This window comes from Lycium ferocissimum, chromosome 10 (genome assembly GCF_029784015.1).
Source record: "Lycium ferocissimum isolate CSIRO_LF1 chromosome 10, AGI_CSIRO_Lferr_CH_V1, whole genome shotgun sequence".
Lineage (NCBI taxonomy): Eukaryota > Viridiplantae > Streptophyta > Magnoliopsida > Solanales > Solanaceae > Lycium > Lycium ferocissimum.
The window spans coordinates 30,249,411-30,270,586 of NC_081351.1; the positions used below are offsets into that span (position 1 = coordinate 30,249,411).

A 21,176-nucleotide genomic window follows, 5' to 3' on the forward strand; every position below is an offset into this window, starting at 1 on the left:
CAAAGACATCAAAATTCACATATCGACCTGCAAATGTTGCATTTAATCTCTAACCAAATAAGATGAGTAGATAAGGATTTTGTTTAAAGATGTGATTGAACTGAGACAATAAGTAGTGTGTGTTTTATATAGTTCCTAGAGAAGACATTAAAAGGTTAAGTATGCCAGACAAATAATTTGACAATAATAGAACGGCAATCATAACAGTATTTAATTCACACGAGGTACAATCAAGATCAAGTTTGACTCCTCATCTCCATTTTTTCTTTCAATTTATTACTGCGTGTGAGAATTAAATGTTTGGCACTTTATGTAGGGAATGATGTTCTTTTTTACTTCTTTTTCGGCGAATTGCTGGATGTTAATGTTTTGTCAGCATGCAATGTTGCATTATTCACTGAAAAGTAGTACTATGTGATTAATAAAGAAGAAGAGAGAAACCATATGCCCTTTTTAAACAAACTAGTATACCTACCCGCGCGATGCGCGGATTGTTCAAAAGAAAAAATAGAGAGGAGAGAGATAAGAAATAGATGTATATGAACCGTATGTGACATATTGCGGATATAATATTCTCAGATCAGTCTTATCACATACTAAAATGCGCCGATTGTTCAAAAGAAAAAATAGAGAGGAGAGATAAGAAATAGATGTATATGATCCATATGTGACATATCACAGATATAATATTCTCGGATCAGTCTTATCACATACTAACATTTTCCCATGGTATATATAGTTGCTTCAACTTCATTATTAACCATTTGTTTTGAGTTAAAAGTTGTGCAGCAAGAGAAGATGAAAAATTAGCATCAAAAACACCAATCTTTTCATCAGGTGAAAAGCGAATTTAGGTTTGCTAATATCTCCAGCGGTTGCCACTTCCATGCGGTAAAGAGTAGTCCAACATATCTGACAACAAAAAATTAAATAAAGGGACCAAAAAAATAGTTCTACAACTACATAAGGATCGAATGTATGATTTTTCATAAGTTGATCAAATAAATCGACCAACCTACTGTAACGACACAAGTCATTGGTAGCATTTGGAGCCTATCAAATATTAAAGAGTAGTGGCTAGTGATTGTAATTCAAACGTTTGAATAAACTAATGTTGGATATATTAAGTGTTTAATAACTATTCATCTTTGACTCAAATAGCACTCAATAGTCCAACAGTTCATCTATCTAGCACTCAAACTTTTATGCGTATAACCAAGCAGTGTTCTCCTTTAGTTCTTATTATTTCCGTAGACGTGCTGAAGCCAATCAAATAAAAAATGAATTGAAGAAGAAAAAAAAAGATGAATATTACACATTAGACTGGTTTTATACTTTACTAAAGAGGGTGTTTGATAACAAATTTGTCACTTAAGTTAAATAACTTAAGAGCCGATTAAAGGCTTTACAATATTTTTCTTTTGGAATTTGAGTAAACAAAAATATTTTTAATTGCCAATCACTGGTTCATATAACTTAAAATTGATATGTAAAAGCTTAAATCTCTTTATACATTTGTAAGATCATGCAGTTGATTATTTTGTAAACATGCTTTCAGTCCTCTACTATATAGAAGTGAGCTAATGATAATTTTTTACACGTTTGTGGTCTTATTTTGTATAGACAGGTTGTAGTATACCTCAGATACAACATTTTTTAAATCATTTGCTGACTTTCCGATCATTTTTGCTGCATCCCTATCCCACATCATCAAAATAATTGTACCGGTGTCATCTATCACTCCTAATTTTAGCTTGAACCTGGAAAGAGTCATTATAGAAACAATTTTAAGTTTGTTTATGAAAAAAGTTAAGGAAGTATGTATTATGGTCATACCTATGACTGGCAGATGGAACTTGCCCGCATTTTTTAAAATAGAACTTATTCCCCTCTGGCTCAACCTTCTTTGCGCACATTTTGCATGCTAAATAAGACCATCCATGCTCTAGGTCTATGTATACAATGGTTGCTACAATCCAGAAGTTTCCCGGTTGCTCATAAAAATTGGATATACAACTGTTATGGACAGAAAGATAAGGTAAAAGTTTTCTTTGTTGTCTTTGATTATTAATAATTAGGTACTCACATGCTTAGAGTCAATCAAAGCCTCAATAGTTTTAACTCCAACACTTCCAGATGCTAATTCATCTTCAATAGAATGAGTCTTTTGAGACGAAATTTGAGTAATTCTTTGTGAGCTTTCTCCACACACTGAGACGATTCTGTTTCACATTGTAACTTGAGATACGTTAATAAAGAGTAAGAATAAAATTTAATTTGAAATGACCATAAATTTAGCATGACTTATAGAAACCTGGAGCTAAAGTCAAGAATTTGAGGAAGATCTGAATTGATCCAAAGCTTGGAAACGTGCCATGTTCCTCACTGAATATTGTTTTGCACACTTAATTATATTAATAAGAGTTTGCTAATTGTACAAAGACATAGAATTGCAAAATAAGTAGACAACTTAATAACCTCGAAATCGATGTGCTCTAACCAACCGCATGACGACGACAACGAGTTATCATTCGATTCAATCAAATGTGGCTTGATCTGTTCCACAAAGTCGCCCCAAAATGTTGCGATATGTTGTTGCTCCTACAATTGTTATAAGGTTAAGCACATGATTCAAAATTACAAACTAATTAAGCATTTATTAGTTGTGGAAAGCTTACTTATAACCTTGTAGCTCAACGTTGATGAACATCCGGATGTTACCATCTTGGTTGACGGGATCCGTACGTCCCCATAACTCACAATTTGGCCGATAACATCTACAAAAGTATTGACCAAAGAAATCGGTCAAATTGGTCATAGTTGAGGAATGTTTAAAGCAATAATTTAAAGGAATTAATATGTATGTATGTTGAAGAACTGAAAAGTGCAGATTATTTCATGAAAGTGACATGGACATCCGTATGAATTCCCTTCAGCAGAATATTTGTTTGGTGCAAATGTAAATAGCCTTCAAACAGAATTGTAATTAAGCATTCCAATTGCATATGTAATATTGCACGTAGCTGCACATGAATAGATGCTAGATGGGCTGCAACAACACATAGTAAGCTTATTCACTTAAAAAACTAACTAATCAATATGTTTGAATAAGTTTCTATAGATTGAAGGAGTCATAAGTCCCTAGTTCTTGGTGGTTCTATCATGGTTCTTGCAAGACCATAGTGGAAAGAAACCTAGCTGATGTCTTCTTCTTTCTGCTTCACTGGCTCATGAAATCTTCTCTGTTATAATCACTTGCTTGTCCTTGTTGGTAGACTGTTGAAAATTGTGTGAATTTGGCCATTTTTCCTTTTTCTCAATTTTGGAATAGATCATTCCAACATTCGTTTCCTTGTGGCTTTAAATCACCTTTCCTTAAAAATTCTTTATTTGGATATACTATAGTGATCGCGACCTTCGAAATTCATTAAATACAACATGGTTGAGAGAAAAAAATCCATGGTTGTCAAAAATCCATGATTCAATTATCAAAACTCATGTTCGTTAAACTTGTTTGATGTGTTAACTCTTCTATAGCATGTCATTTGCACAAAGCGACCTAAAACAAATGAAATATTTTGCTTGGTAGTGTTGATGGAAAGGGTTGAATGAGAGATGTGCGTCATTACATTACACATATAACGTTTAATGAGAGAGAGTTGAAACTTAGCAGATCTATTATAAAATGAGTTTTCGTAAAAACTATTTTAAGGCCTATGATCCAAAAGTTACCGGTCTTACAATCCTAGGTATTAGGTGTGGTCTTGGTGATCATAGTTTAAACCTCGATCAATTAGATTTTTCGTGCATCGAGCGGTTTGCATCGATACATCCGCATGACTCCCGAAAGCGTTGAAAGCAAAAATCACAAACTTATGAAGCCAAATGCACGCTAAAAATAATGGCATGAGGCTTAAGAGTTAATTATAGACTTAGCATGACTACAATTAATATGTCATCAGCTTTAACTTGCATAGCTACAAAGTTAGTCTTTTTCACTCTTTGAAAGTTTTACATGTAATTCTAATGACAACATTTTCTTAATTTTGAGTGGTTTTCTTAAAAAAAAAAGTAGTACAAATGTTTCCTATAATAATAGTATGATCTGCTATTTGCTTTCAAGCATAGAGGTTTGTTTTTCTTTGCATAAAACATATATGATAAAAGTCCTGTTCAACTTCTCATCATAGAACGATATTAGTTGTTCTTTATTAGTTCTCCATTTGTTTCTCTGTTTTTTCTTCTTCTATTTCCTACAACTGCTGCAATTTAATTATAAAATAGTGTTTTTCTCAAATTATAAAATAGTAGCTTGGTTTGTAGGTATTAGCCATTCAAACCATGGACAATAGAAAGCAAATAACGGAAAGTAAAAGAAAAAAGGAAAAAGATTTAATTACCGAATAGTTCGGTGTCGTCAAAGTCTTGTGGATTAGACAACTGCTCATAGGGTCTGAATTTGAAGATACACATGTCGAAATATGGATCTTGTATTTCCTCAACAATGGTCTTCTGCGTGAAAATCAACTTACACTTGTGGTCTTTGGTCCTCGGTTCTCCTTATTTGGACAAACCATGAAATTCTTCATGATGTACAAACCCAATTCCTTGATTTCTTGGTTCATCGTTTTCAAACTTTGAATAATATTCCTGCCAACTTGCGTGAATGCGGCATACGCAAAAACACTAAATCGTAAATAAGACTAATTCTTGTATAATGATGCATATGTAAACGATGCAAAATAGAAGTAAAGTGAAAATATTTAACCTTTTCATCCATCGGAATAAGCTCGATTGAGAAAGGACTATCGAAGTGGTTTTTCCCAAAGCCTGGCAATACGAACCTTTAACCTCCAATTCATCGGCTTGGTGTTAATTTCGCTCATAAAATTACTTTGAGCCGCCATTAATTCCTCTGTTAATAGAGAAAAAGTGTGAATCAATAGTGACAGCGAGTCAGCGAGTAGAAACGAAAAGCCAATATTATAGAGCAACTGTTATAACAGAAGAGTAAAATCAACGTGTTCAAATTATTCAAGCATATAATTAAATAAATTGTGTTCATCAATGTGAAGTACAAAGAATTATGTTTAAAGAAATCGATTACTCACTTTAGTGCAAAGAGGGCTTTTTGCAGAGAACACTCAGGATTTCTGTCAAGAATTATGAGTGATGACAAACCGCTGCATCATGATTTATTGCCCTTTGTAAACTGCTCCATTATGAAAAAAGCAAGATCGTGGTATCCCTAATTTTAGGGTTCGTGGAGAAAGGTATTTAGGTGAAGGAGATGAGGAATGGGAACGTGGAGTTGATGTGGGTTACTTTAGGAGTAGGTTTTTTTTTTTTTTCCTTTCTGATTTCCCCCTTTTCCTTTTCCTTTTCCTTATTAATTGCCAACTTTTTAAAACTGAAACGTGGAAGTTTTATCACATGCTAACCATCTGGAATGTTGCCCTTTCCTTTTTTTTTTTTTTAAATCCACATTAAATAATTAATTATTAAATAATACTAACTAAACTGAAACGTGGAAGTTTTATCACATGCTAACCATCTGGAATGTTGCCCTTTCCTTTTTTTTTTTATTTATTTTTAAAATCCACATTAAATAATTAATTATTAAATAATACTAACTAATAACTACTTAATAACTAATTAACTATTTTCTAAACTAATTGTAACACATGGCATTCTGTTACGCTGCCACTTGGCACAATGCTATTGCAAACTATCCTCTTTTTAATTATATATAGATTATCAAAAATACTTTACTTGATAGATTTATATGTTGTTGCAATTAATCCAAAACCAGAAGATTTTATTGTCTGTGCCCCATCCACGGCGGATACCCGCCGGCCCACTACAGCTAACCAATTCAACCAACAAAAGCTACAAAGGCCTGTAATCCAATTCCATCTATTCTGTCGGCCCATTTTTGCAAAATACAGTTTAATTTGATGGTGACATTTTGTCCATTCAATAGGGCAGTTGTAGCTTTGTCACTATTAGGGTTCGAAGTTGTGACAAAAGTTAGATTGTAACTTCTTCACTAGAAATATTCTTTGAACGCATTTTGTTTTGGGTTGAGAGTTAGTTTACTTGGTGAGCTTCGTGCCTGCCACGGTTAAGGTAGACAGTTCAAACTCCATTAATAGTGTAGCATCTCCTTCACCTTTCCCATAAAAAAAACACATCTTATTTCTACGATTTTTTGGACAACATTTAGTATATTCAATTTGTATGCGACGTAGTTTGCCTCGGCACCTAATTTTAAAAATGTAATAATATTCTTGTAGTTATAACACTTTTAAAATTTATAATCCTAAACATCTCATACATACTTCTTCCATCCCAAAAAGATTGACACTTTTCGCTTTTCGAGAGTCAAACTTCTTAATTTTAACTGTTTGTTAGAATATGGAATCTTTAAACTTCTCGAAATAATATTTACATATTTGGAAACTACGTAAAAAGTATTATAAGTCACCATAATTAATAATTTAAAATATTTAAAAGACATGAAAAAATTACAGTCAAACAACAACTCGTTTGACTCTCGAAAAGCGAAAAGTGACAATCTTTTTGGGACGGAGGGAGTAACATTTACATGGCTATAGAGATTCTCATTAAGAATGAAATGATGTGTTTCCGATTATTAAATGGTCTTAATAAGTAAATATTCATAAAAAATAAAAAGTATTTCCCCCGCAAAAAAGATGTACTCGGATTAACAACAACTTTTATATTTCAAAAACGCATAAAATGTAAGTGCTTTAACTAAAACATTTCTAGCAAAAAGTATGCGATAACAATTTTTTTATTTAATTTTTGTAGCTTTATTTTTCGTAAATTGCTTCAAATAGTGTCATTCGTATGGGCTATAAAATGGCCTTACAATCTAGGAAATATGTACTTTAAGCCACTTAAAACGTGCAGAGCCCATATTAAAGTAGTAAGTGGCCTAATAGCACGTAAAAAAGCCCATCTCAGCATATGCATATGTTTTAACCGTGCAATCCTAACGTTCGGCTCTCACGCCGTCTATTACTCCGCTACCGCTTTGTACGTTTTTTTTCTTATTCTTCAACACGTGTTTTGATCTCCTTATACGCATTTTGCGCTTAGTTTCTACTGTGATGCTATTACTGATTGATTTTTCTTTGTTCTTATTTTTGTATGTGTTATTATGCAATTTAGTGAACTGTTTTCTCATATATATATGATCTATCAATTTTCTATTTTTTGAAAAAAGGCTTTTGGCCTATAAATGAGATTGTATATTTGCTCAGGTTTTAATAAAGGTGAATACATATTATTAACTACTCCTTCCGTTCACTTTTACTCGTTCAGTATGGACTTTGCACGCCCCTTAAGAAATAATAAATAAAGTGCATAATTTACTATGATACTCATATTAATTGGTGTATAGTCTTAGTAAATTTGGAAAATGAGTAATTAATGCTTGGGGTAAAACAGGCAAAGTAAATTATTTTTCTCTCGATATGCGAAAGTGGATAAGTAAAATTGAAAAGTTATTTTTGGAATAGTGGACAAGTAATAGTGAACGGAGGGAGTATGTAATGATTTTTATTCAGTACTTATGTTTTAGTTAATGAAATAGCTCTCCAAATAACAGTTTTAGGAAAGGGCTTTTGAGAGGTTCTGCAGATAATTCTTCTCTCTGGTTCATTTTTTTTTTTATACCCTGCAGTGCATCTTATTTATTCTAATAATCCATCTTTTTTTTTTTTTTTTTATACCCTGCAGTGCATCTTATTTATTCTAATAATCCATCTTTTTTTTTTGTTGCAGCTTGTTTGTTTGGCTACATTTCCTAATGTGACTGGAATCGACAGTTTTGATCCATATCAAGTAATTTTTTGTTCTCTCTTAATGGATGTTTCCTTTTTCCTATTTTAATCAGAACCACTATAAGAGTTGTTATCTTGATTGCTGGCATTATTCTTATGTCTGCTTTGTATAATTCATATGTATGTATTCCTTATATATTGTGCCAAATCAAACTAGACACTTAAATTAGGACGGAGGGAGTACATAATTTCCTGTGGCCCCGCGACACTGGTTTTTTCTTCTCAGCCAGCTTCTGATAATTGAAATTTACACCACCTTTTGGTGGCACCAATATAATTTGTGAACAGGTAAGAACAAAGCACTTGAGAGATAAGACAAACATGCATAATATACTAAAAGTTCTTCCCCTATTTTTGGTTGCTTGATTGCAACTAAAGTTTGTTTTTGCGGACATTTAATATATTTCCAAAGTGGCTGGACATAGACTTAATTCCTTGGTAGATGATAGAATTTAATTATTGCCTATCTTACTCTTTGAATTCATATATCAAAACAAGAGGAATTGGGAGCAGAGTTTCCAAAACCTATGGGATCTGAAAACTGTGTCTTCAACACATTGAAAACCAAAAACAGCAGAGACATCCAAAACCAAAAAGTTGACTTAGGTACACTACAGGAAAAAAAAGTTACTTTACTATATAGAAACCTGGTTATTGATGAATCAAATGATCAATTCTCTTCTTCCTCGTGCATCGTTTTTCATCTTTTAGCAAAAGCATCTTATCTTTAGGTGCAAACCTTAGTACTATATCAACAAAGACCATTTACGGATGGTTCTTTTAGTTCTGTATTCAGAAAAAGTTGCAAATCAGTAATTCTAAAAAACAGTTTTTACTTTTGTAGGAATTGTTTAAAGCTTTAATTGGGTTTATAGATTTTGCGGGACTTTATTTTTCTTTAACATCAGTTGACACACAGAAATATTTCTCAAAATCATAAATTTCAAGCAGTTGGACTTTGGTTTAGTATGCTTCAATTTTGCCTGATTTAACATGCCTTTATCAGTTTTAAATTTGGCTCTGATATACCTACTTAACCGGACTGGTTAGCTGAATGTAACTGAGAAAATGGGAATTTTGTGTGATGTACGGACCTGTCTTCTGATCGTAGATAAAATTATTCTTGTGCCAATATTTTATTAAGTGCCAGTTTCCTAAAGTAAAGTACAATGGTATCATATAAAATCTTATTCACAGCTGCATTCGGAATTGATTAAAGAAGTTGTATTACTGAAAACTGAGTGTTTATATCTCAGTGTATAATGTACTAAAATGTCCTTTCAATCTTGTGGTTATAAACTTGCCACGTATGATGTTTGAATTGTCAACTTAACGAATGAAAAGAACTTAAAAAAAAGAAAAGTAGGATACTTAAATTGGGACTGAGTGAGTAACAAAAAAAGATAAAGTATAATTTAAGTTGCAACATTCTTCTTCATCACCATCAGAGTTATTTTTTGTGTTTGCAGGTTGGGCTTTGCTACTTTTGTTTTATTCCATGATGTCATTTCAGGTTTTCTGGATATTTACTGGCAGCACTAGGATCTCTGTTGTGGCTACGGAAAAACAAACCCAAGACTTTGATCCCTATTATATATGCATGTGCTGGACTTGTGGCAACAATTCCATCCATTACTAGGTCAGTTGTCTTCTCATAACTTATTACTGCCGAAGCAAGAAAATCTTATGAGCCAGCTCTTTTACATGAATTAAGCTTTGAAATCTCTTTGGTTGTAACTTGAAATGGTTCATTTGACCAGAAAAGACGAAGATACTCAAAATTTTCTTTATTGCGTCCAGCTTTAATTTTGAGATGAATACTTTAGGATAAGTGTCCGACTCGGAAGAAATTTCTTCTGTTCAAACAAACATAGTTGCATGTGCTTCCTACTCCCTTTGTCCAAAATTTGTGCTGGATTCAACATCATGATGTGCTAAGCTGCTGTTGTATTTTCAGTTATCTGAGGGTGGCTTGGGATGGCACCTTCTAAAAGTAGAAGGCTTCAAACTATTCATCTCATCGACAATTGCTTTAATCAGTTGGCAGTTTGTTGCATGCCCGGAGACCGTCTAACTGAGGGATTTTCTTGTAGTAGATGAGATGACATAAGGTACTACGAGTACGATCTATCTGCTTCTGTAACCTTTATGTAACCTTTATGTAACTGTCAAGGCCATATATCTTCCAAGATATTTTGGCATAGGCGACCAAAAAAAGCTTTTTTCCATCATTGATTTCTATAATTATATTGTTAATTGGCCTAGTATCTGGTGTTCTTGTGCATGTGGATGTACGTGCTAATCGCAATCTGCAATAGTTGATATAGTAGCTTTTAGTTTCTGATTACTGCTCATTCCAAGAGGCGATATATGATATTTGTGGAATCATGGCTTTAACATTCTTTTATTTAGAGAAAGCAAACCAAGAGCATGTAAACGGCACATATAAATCGTACTGGGAAGCCCTCTTGCTATGATATCTAACTTGTTTGGTTTTTGATAATGTTAGTTGATTTTCAAGCAAAGTGGTGTGTTCTCTGGGCTCAAGAGTATTAGATTAAAAGTTGGCATCGAATAGCAAGGTGATTTCTTCTCATCTGTTTTAAGTTGGTAGACAAAAGTTACCCAATATATGTGCCGATGGGGGTAGAAGTACCCGATGATATAGTAGTCTAGGTGCACACAAACTAGCATGAACGCAACAGCTATCTAAAAAATGGAAAACTAAAAGTTGTCATTGACGGCACATTTGAATCGCGAATATGGGGTGACACAAATGAAAAACTGGTGACATGAAAGGTTAAGTATTTTCATTCAGTGAAACGAGGTGAAGGTAAAGAGTTTATTACTATTCTGCACACTGAGGTAAAAATTGGTCCTGGAGATACAGCAAAGGAGACTACATTAGATCAGCCAAATGGTTATCTGACTCATGTTTGAGCACTTTTTCTGTCGATATAATACCATTAGCAAAACCTTACTGGTTGCATCATGCAACATTAATGTAACCTTTGGATACACTTCACCTTGTGAAAATCATCATATTCAAAACATTTTAGCAAGGACATATTAGAACAAGGAAACTAACTGAACTAAAAAGTAATCCAACAAATCCAGTATCACAGAAGACATCAAACTATGGTCTACAACAGCTTAAGATTTCCCAGCCGATAAGGCGAGAATAGTATATTTAAAAGAGAGAAGGAATAAAAAAGTTTTGACATGTTCAACCATCAGGCCAGCCATCTCCATAACCTATTCAACAGCTAAACATAAAACCCCCACTAAAAAGAAATCCATCATGCAGTTCCTACTGGGCTTTCTTCCTCGCAAATTTGTTTGGCTTCCTAACTTTTGATGAGGAAGCTGGTGTTACTCGAGATGGTGGGGTGACCTCTTCCACAACTCGGAATATGTTGACATCCAAGATTGTGGCTCCATCTTCTCCACAGGTAAGATTGAACACACACACGTCAAATTCTTCAAGGAAATTTTCGAGAACAAACCTTCTCCAACCACCAGTTAGACCACCACCATAATCTGTGTTTTGGAATTTGGCCTGCCACGTCTTCTCCTTAATCCGAAGCATAACATCTAGGTTCCTGCGAGGCAGATGGACCCTTGCCCACTCGGATGGAATTTACTGCAGCATTTCAATTGATTCAGCAGCCAAATTTTTGTATAACTACGAATGCATAAATATAGAGCATAACATTTATTTACCTTGTAAAACCCTTTATATACATGAGAGGGACGCATAACCACCAGAAAACTGTTTGGTGTTACAGCTGCAGTTGCCAAGTCAAATGCTTTTTGTTTCTCCTCGTCATTTATAGCCCGTCTGTTAGATGTCAACTCCAGGGTATACCCACCAGTTCTACTACTTGTACCTTGTATTGTTATCAAGTTATGTAAAATCCGTCAAAGTCATTAAACCATGAATAGTTTCACCTCTCAAGTCAAATAATTAAGCAAAATCATGAATTATATGTTATTGAGATTCAAGTCAGAAGGCTTACTTTTGATTTCCCTAGACCGCAAATTGACATTAGCTCGAGTACCCCGTGCACTAGATCTTGGAGTCAATGTATGCTTACTATGTTTCTTTGTTGCAGTGGCCTCAAACACATCATGTGAAGATTCATCAGTTGCATCGTTACTTTCTGTTACAGGCCTCTTTGTCCTGCCTCAACTTGCAACATCAGTGTGATCACATTTTTTGACGAAATATGAAGCTTGTTTCTCACACGAGCTCTGCTTATCAAACATTAAAACATCAAACCGCGAGTCTCCATTGTACTTAAAGATCAACAAGTCATCTTCCTCTAGTGAATGGGCGTCGACGAATTCTTTCCACCCATGTTTGAGGAATAATGTATCTCCATTTGCAGTCAGTCCTACATTCCATGTTGCACCACTTGGACCTTTTAAGACTAACGGAACCTGCTAGCTTTTCTCTCAAATTGTTGGCAAATTTTGGGGGAATGGCCTGCAATTTCATCATCCCTCGTTACGATTCATGTTTCATGTACAACAAGAACACTAGCTAAGATCGCCAAAATCCAAATAAACGAAAGGAGCACGACAAAGCAGAGAAAATTTCTAGTTTGTGGCAGCATATGGCAGAGTCAATATTTGTACTTGGAAAATTCTTTTCTCTCAAAATGGAAATAACTATGAACTAGACATAGTGAAAAGAACTCACATATTACTATGCATTAAAAAAACTACTGTTGTTACAACAACCCCCCATACCCCACCTTGTGCGATTACACTAGATATGTTGTTGTTGTTGTTGTTACAACAACTCAAATGACTTTTAATAAACTGACTCATTCTAGGCTATAAGCATAAAAAGTTATTTTTGTCATTGATGCAAGAACAAGTTATTCTCTAAGGGAGTAGCTCTATTTTGGTCCTTCAAATCTAACACTGAGCATTTTTAGTCCCTCAGATTTGCTAAAGTGGAGCATATTTGGTCCAGCTAACAGAATTAACTTAACGGTGATCAGTGGCGGAGCCAGAATTTTCATTAAGAGGGTTCAAAAATATGAAAAAGTAAATACATGAAGAAGACAAGGGGGTTCAACATCTACTATATACATAATAAATAATTTTAACCATATATATAGAGGGTATTTTCCGCCGAAGGGGGTTCGGATCCTCAACTCTACCTAGCTCCACTGGCGACAGTGACTACCAAAAAATGCGGCACAAATTGAAAAACCCGACAACCAAAAATCGAAGGACTCGTTCGGTTTGATCCCAATTTTTTGATAAATCAAGCTAACTAAGCTCACTCTTTTTTTTTTTGCGCCAAAAATCGGCAATAAAAAAAAAAAAAAAACGACTGAGCTCAATTGATTCTTCGGTCGGTTTATGTAAAAGGTTTGACCAGAGTTTTGACCAAAAAATCGACCGATTTGGTCGGTTTCTTAAAAAAAAAAAAAACAAATAAAACCGACCGATTATACTAAAACTATTATTGCGGAATATTTAAACGACAAGCTCCGGTAGTTTTTATTTTTCCAATTTTTGGCGCAAATATAATCGATCGAACTCAGCCGCTTTTATTTAAAACATATAGATCGAGTCCGTCGGCTTTTCCCTACTCCCATAGATATGCGACAATTTTAACTAAAAACTCTGAAAAAGTACCACCAAAAAAGCAACAATTAACCGAAAATGTGACATCTTTTCTCCAAAAAATAAAAATCAATATATATATATATATATATATATATATATATATATATTATTTTTTTTAAGAAAGAACACCTCAACATTTGAGCAGCACCACATAGCAAGTCACATAGGAATCACCAAAAATAATTAAAAGAAGAAGTTGAAGTCTTGAAGATCAGAGAAGAAAAAAATGGCATGCATTGTCGATAAATTTCCAATTGTTCATTATATCAATGGTTCCACATACAAGTTGCTGATCAAAAAGCCCAGAGAGAATCTGAAAGAATTGAACCACTTGGAAATGAGACCAGTACATCTCCTCTTCCCATTTCCTACAACTCTTACATCCATTTCTCATTCTTCCAATGGAAAAAAATGAGGGAAAAAATAGCTAGAAACAAAGGAAGAATTTCTCAGATCCCTTTATGCATGAAGTAAAAGGAAAGTCAAAAAGAAAAAGAAAAATTGCAAATAAGATCAAATCTTTAATTGAAGAATAGAACATTTTTATTTATCTATTGTAGAACTCACCTGATTGTAGATTTCTTGATTCTAGAACTTGAGAGAGTGCAAGAGACTTGAAAGTGTAGAAGAGTTGAGAGAAGCAAATGAAGGAGTAGTTGAGGATTATAATAGGATTTATATTTGAGATATTATAAACATTTAATATTCGATTTTTATTGACCTGAAGACGCTCTAGATGATATGGATGCGGAGTCCTCGAGGTAGTGGTCGCTCTAGATGATATCGGAGCCAAGTCCTCGAGGTAGTAGTCAATCCGATGTAGCTAGACATTAGTCGACGAGTACCCGTTAATATTTCTCTCGGGATTATTGAAGAAGAAAACACATTTTAATAGTCTAATTTTTCATTCATGAGATTTGAATTCGAAAATTCTAATTAATGACAGAGATCTTATCAATCTATCATAATTTTGATTGAATTTTCATTGATCACTCCATCGTGACCTTCGTCACTTCACTAATAAAAAAACAGGTTTTACCGACATCAAAAAATGGCTATGTCCGACCTGTGACGAGGTCGGTTTTAAAAAACCGACCTCAAAAGTAGGTCGGAAAAGAGTGGGTCGGTAATATAACCGACCTCATGAGGTCGCAAAAAACCGACCTCACGAGGTCGGTAAAATTTTTTACGTCAGATATTTATTATATAAATTACCGACCTCGTTAGGTCGGTAAATTATATTAATAATATAATGATATGAGTTTAACGACCTCACGAATATGATTATGTAACATATTGTTTTATATTTTCGTCATCGTGAGATCGGAATTTTATAATTTTTGCAAAATATTTACAGAAACCCGACCTCATGAGGTCGGTAATTTCTAATTTTTTGGGAAAATTTTACAGAAAACCGACCTCATGAGGTCGGTAATTTGTAATTTTTGGGAAAATTTTACAAAAAACCGACCTCATGAGGTCGGTAAATTGCAATTTGTAGAAAATTTCGCAGAAAACCGACATCATGAGGTCGGTAATTTACAATATCTGGGAAAATTTTCCATAAAACCGACCTCATGAGGTCGTTAATTTTTAATTTTTGGAAAATTTTTGCAGAAACCGACCTCATGAGGTCGGTATTCTGGAAAAAAATTGATAGAATCTAACTACTATTCCAGCTGCCCCCCTGTCACGATGAAAACAATTTTATATTCAACTAAAACCAAGTCAAATAGCTGCCAACAATTCACCAAACTACTACAAATCCATAAAACATTAAGCTACTTCAACAAACACATATACTACAACCACCAATACATCAAATTCAATTCGAAACTACTTCAAAATTGAATCAAAACGTCATTCAAACATTCAAAAGAGACATTAAACTACTTCAACCTTTACAAACATCCACAAAACATTAAACTAATCTACACTAGTTAGTCTACAACACTAGACTACTTCACCCCTCGCAAACATCTACAAAACACTTACACAACCCACAAATCCACCACAACATTAACATTCAAACATGCCTTTGTGTGTTTGACACGTGAGTCCCATCATTATCCGCACCACTAGATTGAGTATGGGGGTTACGAGCATCATCGACATGAGGGAATCCCCTCCGAAGCAAGTAATGCATCTAATTGGGCCCTCATACCGTCAAACTGCATATCCCTTCGCCTCTCCCTTTCCTCTGAGGCCTGTAGTTGGCTAGATAGCTCGGCAATCTTTTGCTCCATGGCCATAGCTCTCACTCGATCAAACGACTCGGTATTGGAAGAATGTAGGCCTTCCAGGGGCGACCGGTATTGACGAAATGCACGATGTGGCATTCCGTAAGCTGTGCCAAATCTAGTGGGACCACCAACACTCTCAAGCCACCTTTCCTCCCTTTGTTCTTCTGTCAGCTGTGTGTTGGGTGGCTGAGTACGAAGAAACTCCGCCTTTGAATGTTGATATTGATTCTGAAATTAGAAAGTAAAATTAGCAACCAAGTTAAATCTCGAATTCAACAGAAAAAACTATCAAATGTCTAGTAAACAACCAAAATAGAACAAGGTTGAAATCACTCAGACTCATCAACACCAATTGAAAAAATCAGGTTACATGTCAGATCAGTACAGTGAGCTAATAGTAGTTGACATCAAATAAATAACGATCAGATAGAGAGAGAGAAGTCATTTAACATTCTAACTGTGAAGCTAGTAATTGAATTGCAATTCTTTCATCATCTTGCCTATACCACGTTCAAGCACAAAATCTTAAATTAACTTCATCTTCCTTCCTTATCTTATTTTTTCCATTTTCCATGGGTTGAAAGTTGCATTTTAATTTGAGTTGTAAATGCAACAGAGAGGTGTGGGTAAATCTAATCACAACCCACTCGACATCATCGTCTACACTGGTTATAAGCTTTCGTTTATGAGTTTGAGACTTGAAATGAGAAGTATGTCTCCATACTTTGACCTTCCACTGCTAGGAAATTTAGTTTTCTGACCATTCCTGTCCAAGAAAATGTGTTTTTCACTGTCCAAAAATTCTTTCTTGTCAAAGCAGCTTCCGGCTCTTTGCATTATTTAGATGCTTCGAAAATGTGTGACACTATAATATCTGTTGTCTATGGAGCAGCTAATGACATTGTACTCCTACACCTTAATTAATAATCATGTCATACTAAAACAAACCGTTTCTTCAGAGTAACATACACGGAAACATACATATTCAGCCTACCATACTACCACAGTTATATGCTCGTTTCAAAAAAATCAACAATGAACTGATGTAGTACTTTCTATGGCCATGTTTGCCCTGAGAATAAAAAATTTGCTTAACTAAACCACATGACACAACTACCATTCTTTGGCCATGTTTGCCTAAATATTGTTCTTTGATTAACAAACCGATGTAACATAAGACATAAGTACCCATTTGAGAAATTTAAGGAACAAACTGTTCTAATCTTTTTATATCATATTTGTCCTAAAAAACAAACCGTTAATTAACCAACTTACATCACAGAAGAACCTATTTTGATAATTTCGAGAATGAACTGTCTAATCTTTTAGGTGGTCACCTTTGGCCTAAAATCAAATCTTTTCTTCTCAACCTTTGCTTCAAAACTGTTGTGAAGCACTCATATGCGTGTTGGAAATATTTTCTCTCACGTGTGACTTACATATTCAGTTTACTTCAATCCATATACAAATTAAACTAGATGAAGTAGATGATATTACATCTTAACCAATCAGTTTTCAAGTAAGTCACTCGCTACAGACAACTTAATCTAACAAACAAAATATGAAAAATAAAAGGAAGCTTACGTAGGTCCGCTCAGCCCGTTCCTCACACCACTGGTCTGGATCATTAGTGTTTGCCTTCTTCTTCACGTGAGTGATCTTGAACGCCTCATCTTGAAGCACTGGCGTCCCCCGTTTTAGTTCCTACAAAAGAATAAATTGATTAGACATAAAGAAAATAAAGTAAATTCATAATCCTACAAGTAGACTTAAGGTAAACTTGCCAGCTTCCTCCTCACGGCCTCTTGGCTCATAGCCCCACTAGTGTGTAGGGAGCCACCTTTCGTTGAATTTCTAGCCTTCTTCCCTATGTCACTTAGTTGTAAGAATCTTTCATTAGTTGCCCAGTAATGAAGTAGCTTGGCATAGTTTTCGGGAAGGATCCACTTGGGCTTCTTATTAGATTCACGAACCCTTCCTAACATGTCACCTAGTAAGTCACGAGCTTTCTTCTTGAAGTTTTGGGCTAGCTGCTTCTCATGTTCCGGGCGCCAGACACATTTTTCCTGCAATGAAAAGTAAATGAGTTTATTCATAAGGAATCAATCAATATAACCGGATTGTACACTTAAAAATAATAAATGCATAGACCTTAAATGCATAATAGATTAGTCTCTGGCGATTTGGTGACATCTGGCCCCAAGTAGGTGAGTCTTTAAATAGTTTTTCTATCTCATCCGTAAGGATTCTTGAAGCTTTGTCTGGTAACCAACTACCAAAAATATAAAAATTAAACACTTAGAATTGATTTAGAGCATAATCTTTGGATAAAGGCAACTGGTTATAGGAGTGCTTCTAGCAGAAGGAAACTCATACCCGTATCCTACAGGCTCGATGATGAGTCGCCCTGATGAATCATAAGATTCCAGTTGTGAAGCACTTACACCTTCACGTAAGTCATTCGCGGTAGGATTGTGAGGCGCAGATCTACTTTCTTGAAGATCAGGACCCGTAATATTGTACTGTTCAGTAGATGATGAAGAATGATGTGATGCAGTCGGGCTAGGAGTGGCCGTTGGAGTACCACTAGATGTAGCCTGCTGAGATCCGGAAGTATACCGAGTGAAGCCCTGTGGGGTAGGATAGCCTTGTGTGGAGATCATCGAGGGGCTCTGGGGAGGCGCCTCAGTAAAGCCCTCGCGTGGAGCCATATAGGGCCGACCAAAGCTGTATGGAGGTGGAAGACTATATGTAATGCCGTTCATGAGGGGATCATAAGGCAATGGAGCACCGCGTGGTGGGAGACGTGGTGACGGGCTTCTATCTCTAATCACAAGGTCTTGTTGTGGTCTCTGGGAAACCCCCGTCTCCTTAGCCTTCTTTGTTTTCTTACCCTTTTTTTCACACCCATCTATACAATAATATATGTAAGTATCGCAAATATAAATTAATCGAAAAGCAATACATAGTAGTAGTAATACATGTTTGTTACTCTAATACACTTTATTAGATTTGGCTACCAAAAATAAAACACGCTATAGTTCAAAATGCAAGCAAGTGGCAGATGAAGAGGTGGAAGTCCCAGTGAAAATAAATGGAAAGAATATCATCTAACCTTGATGGTTTTGGTCTGTAATGTAGCTTTTGGAAGAAGAAGAGGTGGAAGTCGCAGTTGTGAAAGAGACAGCTAAGGGACACCCAAAATGGAAACTGATGAAGCTTCAGTTGCTCCTTCAACTACATCAGAAACTGATGTAAATATGCAGGATGGTGCAGCTGCTTCAGGGGCTGACAATGCTGTTCCGGAGTCTGGAGACAAACCTGTCCAGATGGAGACAGTTGCTAAAGTGAATATGAAATTCATTGTAAAGACCTTCATATATTATCTGGATCCAGTGTGTGAAATGTTTCTATTTCAGCCAAAGTAGTAAACAACATACCAGCAGACTTTAAACTATGGCCTAACAGATAACTATAGTCATTCATTTGCTAAATAAATACAGATTTTATAACATCTTGCAAGAAGCAGTACATACTATAAGACGACGATGAAATCTAACTCAATAACACAAATTAAGACCCAACGACTCCTATCTCGCTTGAGAGCCTCACATGTATACTGCAGTGGTTAAATAGTGTAGTTGTATAATCAAGTATTTAGATGGTAACACCAACCCTACTCTAAAATGACTTCTTCCAACAGACAATACTCCAAAACATTGCATAACCATTATTTCTTGGAAGAAGAAAAAAGTGAGCTTATGAAACAAAGAACAAGAGTAAAAATACTTTGCAATTACACAAACATAAATTAGGAAAACACTGATTTAAGCCTCACTAGTTTGTGAAAAACTCTTAAAAGTTGTTGGCTATTAGTAAGATTGTCTAGTACTGAGAATTCGATGTGGTCTGAAGATTTGCTTATTGACAGGATATCAGTGTGTGGTGTTGCCCACTTTACTGATAATTTGACAATAAGTAAGAGGAGGGTGGATTTCATTGGTATTTCTTAATGCGGGGCAAGATGGGAATTATGGTTTTTTAGGTCGGAAAGTCTGCTACGATGATGGATAATGATTTATACAATCATTCACAAATAGTTTGCATGGAGAACCTGATGGTTTGGACCATTACGACTGTTTTTTCATGATCAGGGGAAAAATGGAAAATAAGGTTTTTTGGTGGGAAACACTTGATGGGAAGATACAGATTGATGGAACCATTCATTTACAACTGTTTTGGATGGATAACCTGATTCTAGGTATAGGGGAGATGATGTGTTGCAGAGGTGAAGTTGATTGCTGGTATAGTGCTGGTGGAAAACAGCACTGCCATGTGCAGCAGTTGGTAAGCAGCAGCTCAGTGACAATTCATGAAGACTGGAAACTGTTTAGGCATCTAGCATATTTTGGAGCAACTAGAAGGTAGAGTTGCAGGCCACTGATAGATTGGACTAGTTTACACAATCTGAGATCATACATCATTGCGGGAAATGAGGTTGCTAAGTTACGGAAAATATGCACAATCATGTGCGGGTGGTTCTTGAATATTGTGCGTACTCTAGCACAATTATTTGGTGGATGAGGGCATTTGGTAAGATGAGGAAACCATGCTTTCTACGGATGGTATGGTGAAATGTTTGGTTTTTTAGGAAATATAGTCATGAGAACAAACCCGATTGGACATAATCGGTGTACTTTGAAGAACTCGGGGCAATTCGATGCAATGATCAAGTACACCGGGAGAGTAAACGATCATGATGAGGTGGAAAATTGATTGGTCTTGGTTAGTGTGGAAAAGAAGTTTTTGGCAATTGTGGCTCGGACACCGTCGATTCCATTTAGCATGGATAACAATGGTGACCGGGGAATCGAAGGCCGGTCGCTAAATGATGTGCAACTAGAGGAATCGGTGTAGCTCGGATTGCGAACATCTTCTTTGGGGCATAACACTGTTGTTCTTAACAAAGATTCTACATTAAAAGAAAAACTACAGTGGTCATGTCACATAATTAATCGATGCTTCTTTGGTGGATATTGACAACTGGCGATAGAAGCATCACAAATGCAACAGCTATTGTTGCTGGTGTGAACCAGGAGGGAAACATAATGATAAAAAAAAAAAAAAAATATGCAGAGAAGGCTGGAGGTGTTTGCTAGACACCAGAATGATACATGGAGAAATAAGGAGTAATGCTGCTTTTTGACTGCTGGTGTGGAAAATAGGCTGCTGGTGTGAGAACAACTTTGCACATCTGCAGGAATTGGAATAAGTCATCACTGATCTATCAATAATGTGGAAATGAGGTGGTGTAATTTGAGAAAAAAGAAACAAAGGCTGCAAGATACACGCAAAGATACGTAGTTACAGGAATCACCGCACTTGAACATTGAGCAAATCTTGTTGTTTACGA

The 21,176-nt window shown here is 35.4% G+C and overlaps 1 protein-coding gene, 1 long non-coding RNA gene and 1 pseudogene across 3 annotated transcripts; 1 reads left to right on the plus strand and 2 right to left on the minus strand.

The window, feature by feature from the left end:
• The first annotated feature begins 6,922 nt into the window (after positions 1–6,922).
• LOC132033314 (uncharacterized) lies at positions 6,923–10,102 on the plus strand. Of its 2 annotated transcripts, none has more exons than XR_009408705.1 (4): positions 6,923–7,062; positions 7,813–7,872; positions 9,341–9,510; positions 9,829–10,102. It is a non-coding gene; the product is annotated as an uncharacterized LOC132033314 (long non-coding RNA). The 2 variants fall into 2 exon arrangements; XR_009408704.1 differs by lacking the exon at positions 6,923–7,062 and adding an exon at positions 7,565–7,659.
• Positions 10,103–10,670: 568 nt separating this feature from the next.
• Positions 10,671–14,068, minus strand: LOC132033313 (B3 domain-containing protein REM16-like; annotated as a pseudogene).
• Positions 14,069–15,617: 1,549 nt separating this feature from the next.
• On the minus strand, positions 15,618–19,102 carry LOC132033315 (uncharacterized). The gene is made up of 5 exons (XM_059423259.1): positions 18,140–19,102; positions 17,915–18,035; positions 17,737–17,829; positions 17,348–17,467; positions 15,618–15,991 (listed from the first exon to the last, which is right to left on the minus strand). The coding sequence occupies exons 1-5, from the start codon at positions 18,526–18,528 to the stop codon at positions 15,626–15,628; spliced, it is 1,089 nt and encodes a 362-aa protein (XP_059279242.1). The 5' UTR covers positions 18,529–19,102; the 3' UTR covers positions 15,618–15,625.
• Positions 19,103–21,176: the final 2,074 nt, after the last annotated feature.

Excerpts from the sequence above, each read along its gene's own strand:
- LOC132033315 (XM_059423259.1), bottom strand. The coding sequence starts at position 18,528 with ATGAACGGCATTACATATAGTCTTCCACCTCCATACAGCTTTGGTCGG. Across the intron at positions 18,036-18,139 it reads ATCGAGCCTGTAGGATACGG|TTGGTTACCAGACAAAGCTT; the intron begins GTATGAGTTTCC and ends TATTTTTGGTAG. Across the intron at positions 15,992-17,347 it reads AACGGGCTGAGCGGACCTAC|AATCAATATCAACATTCAAA; the intron begins GTAAGCTTCCTT and ends TTCTAATTTCAG.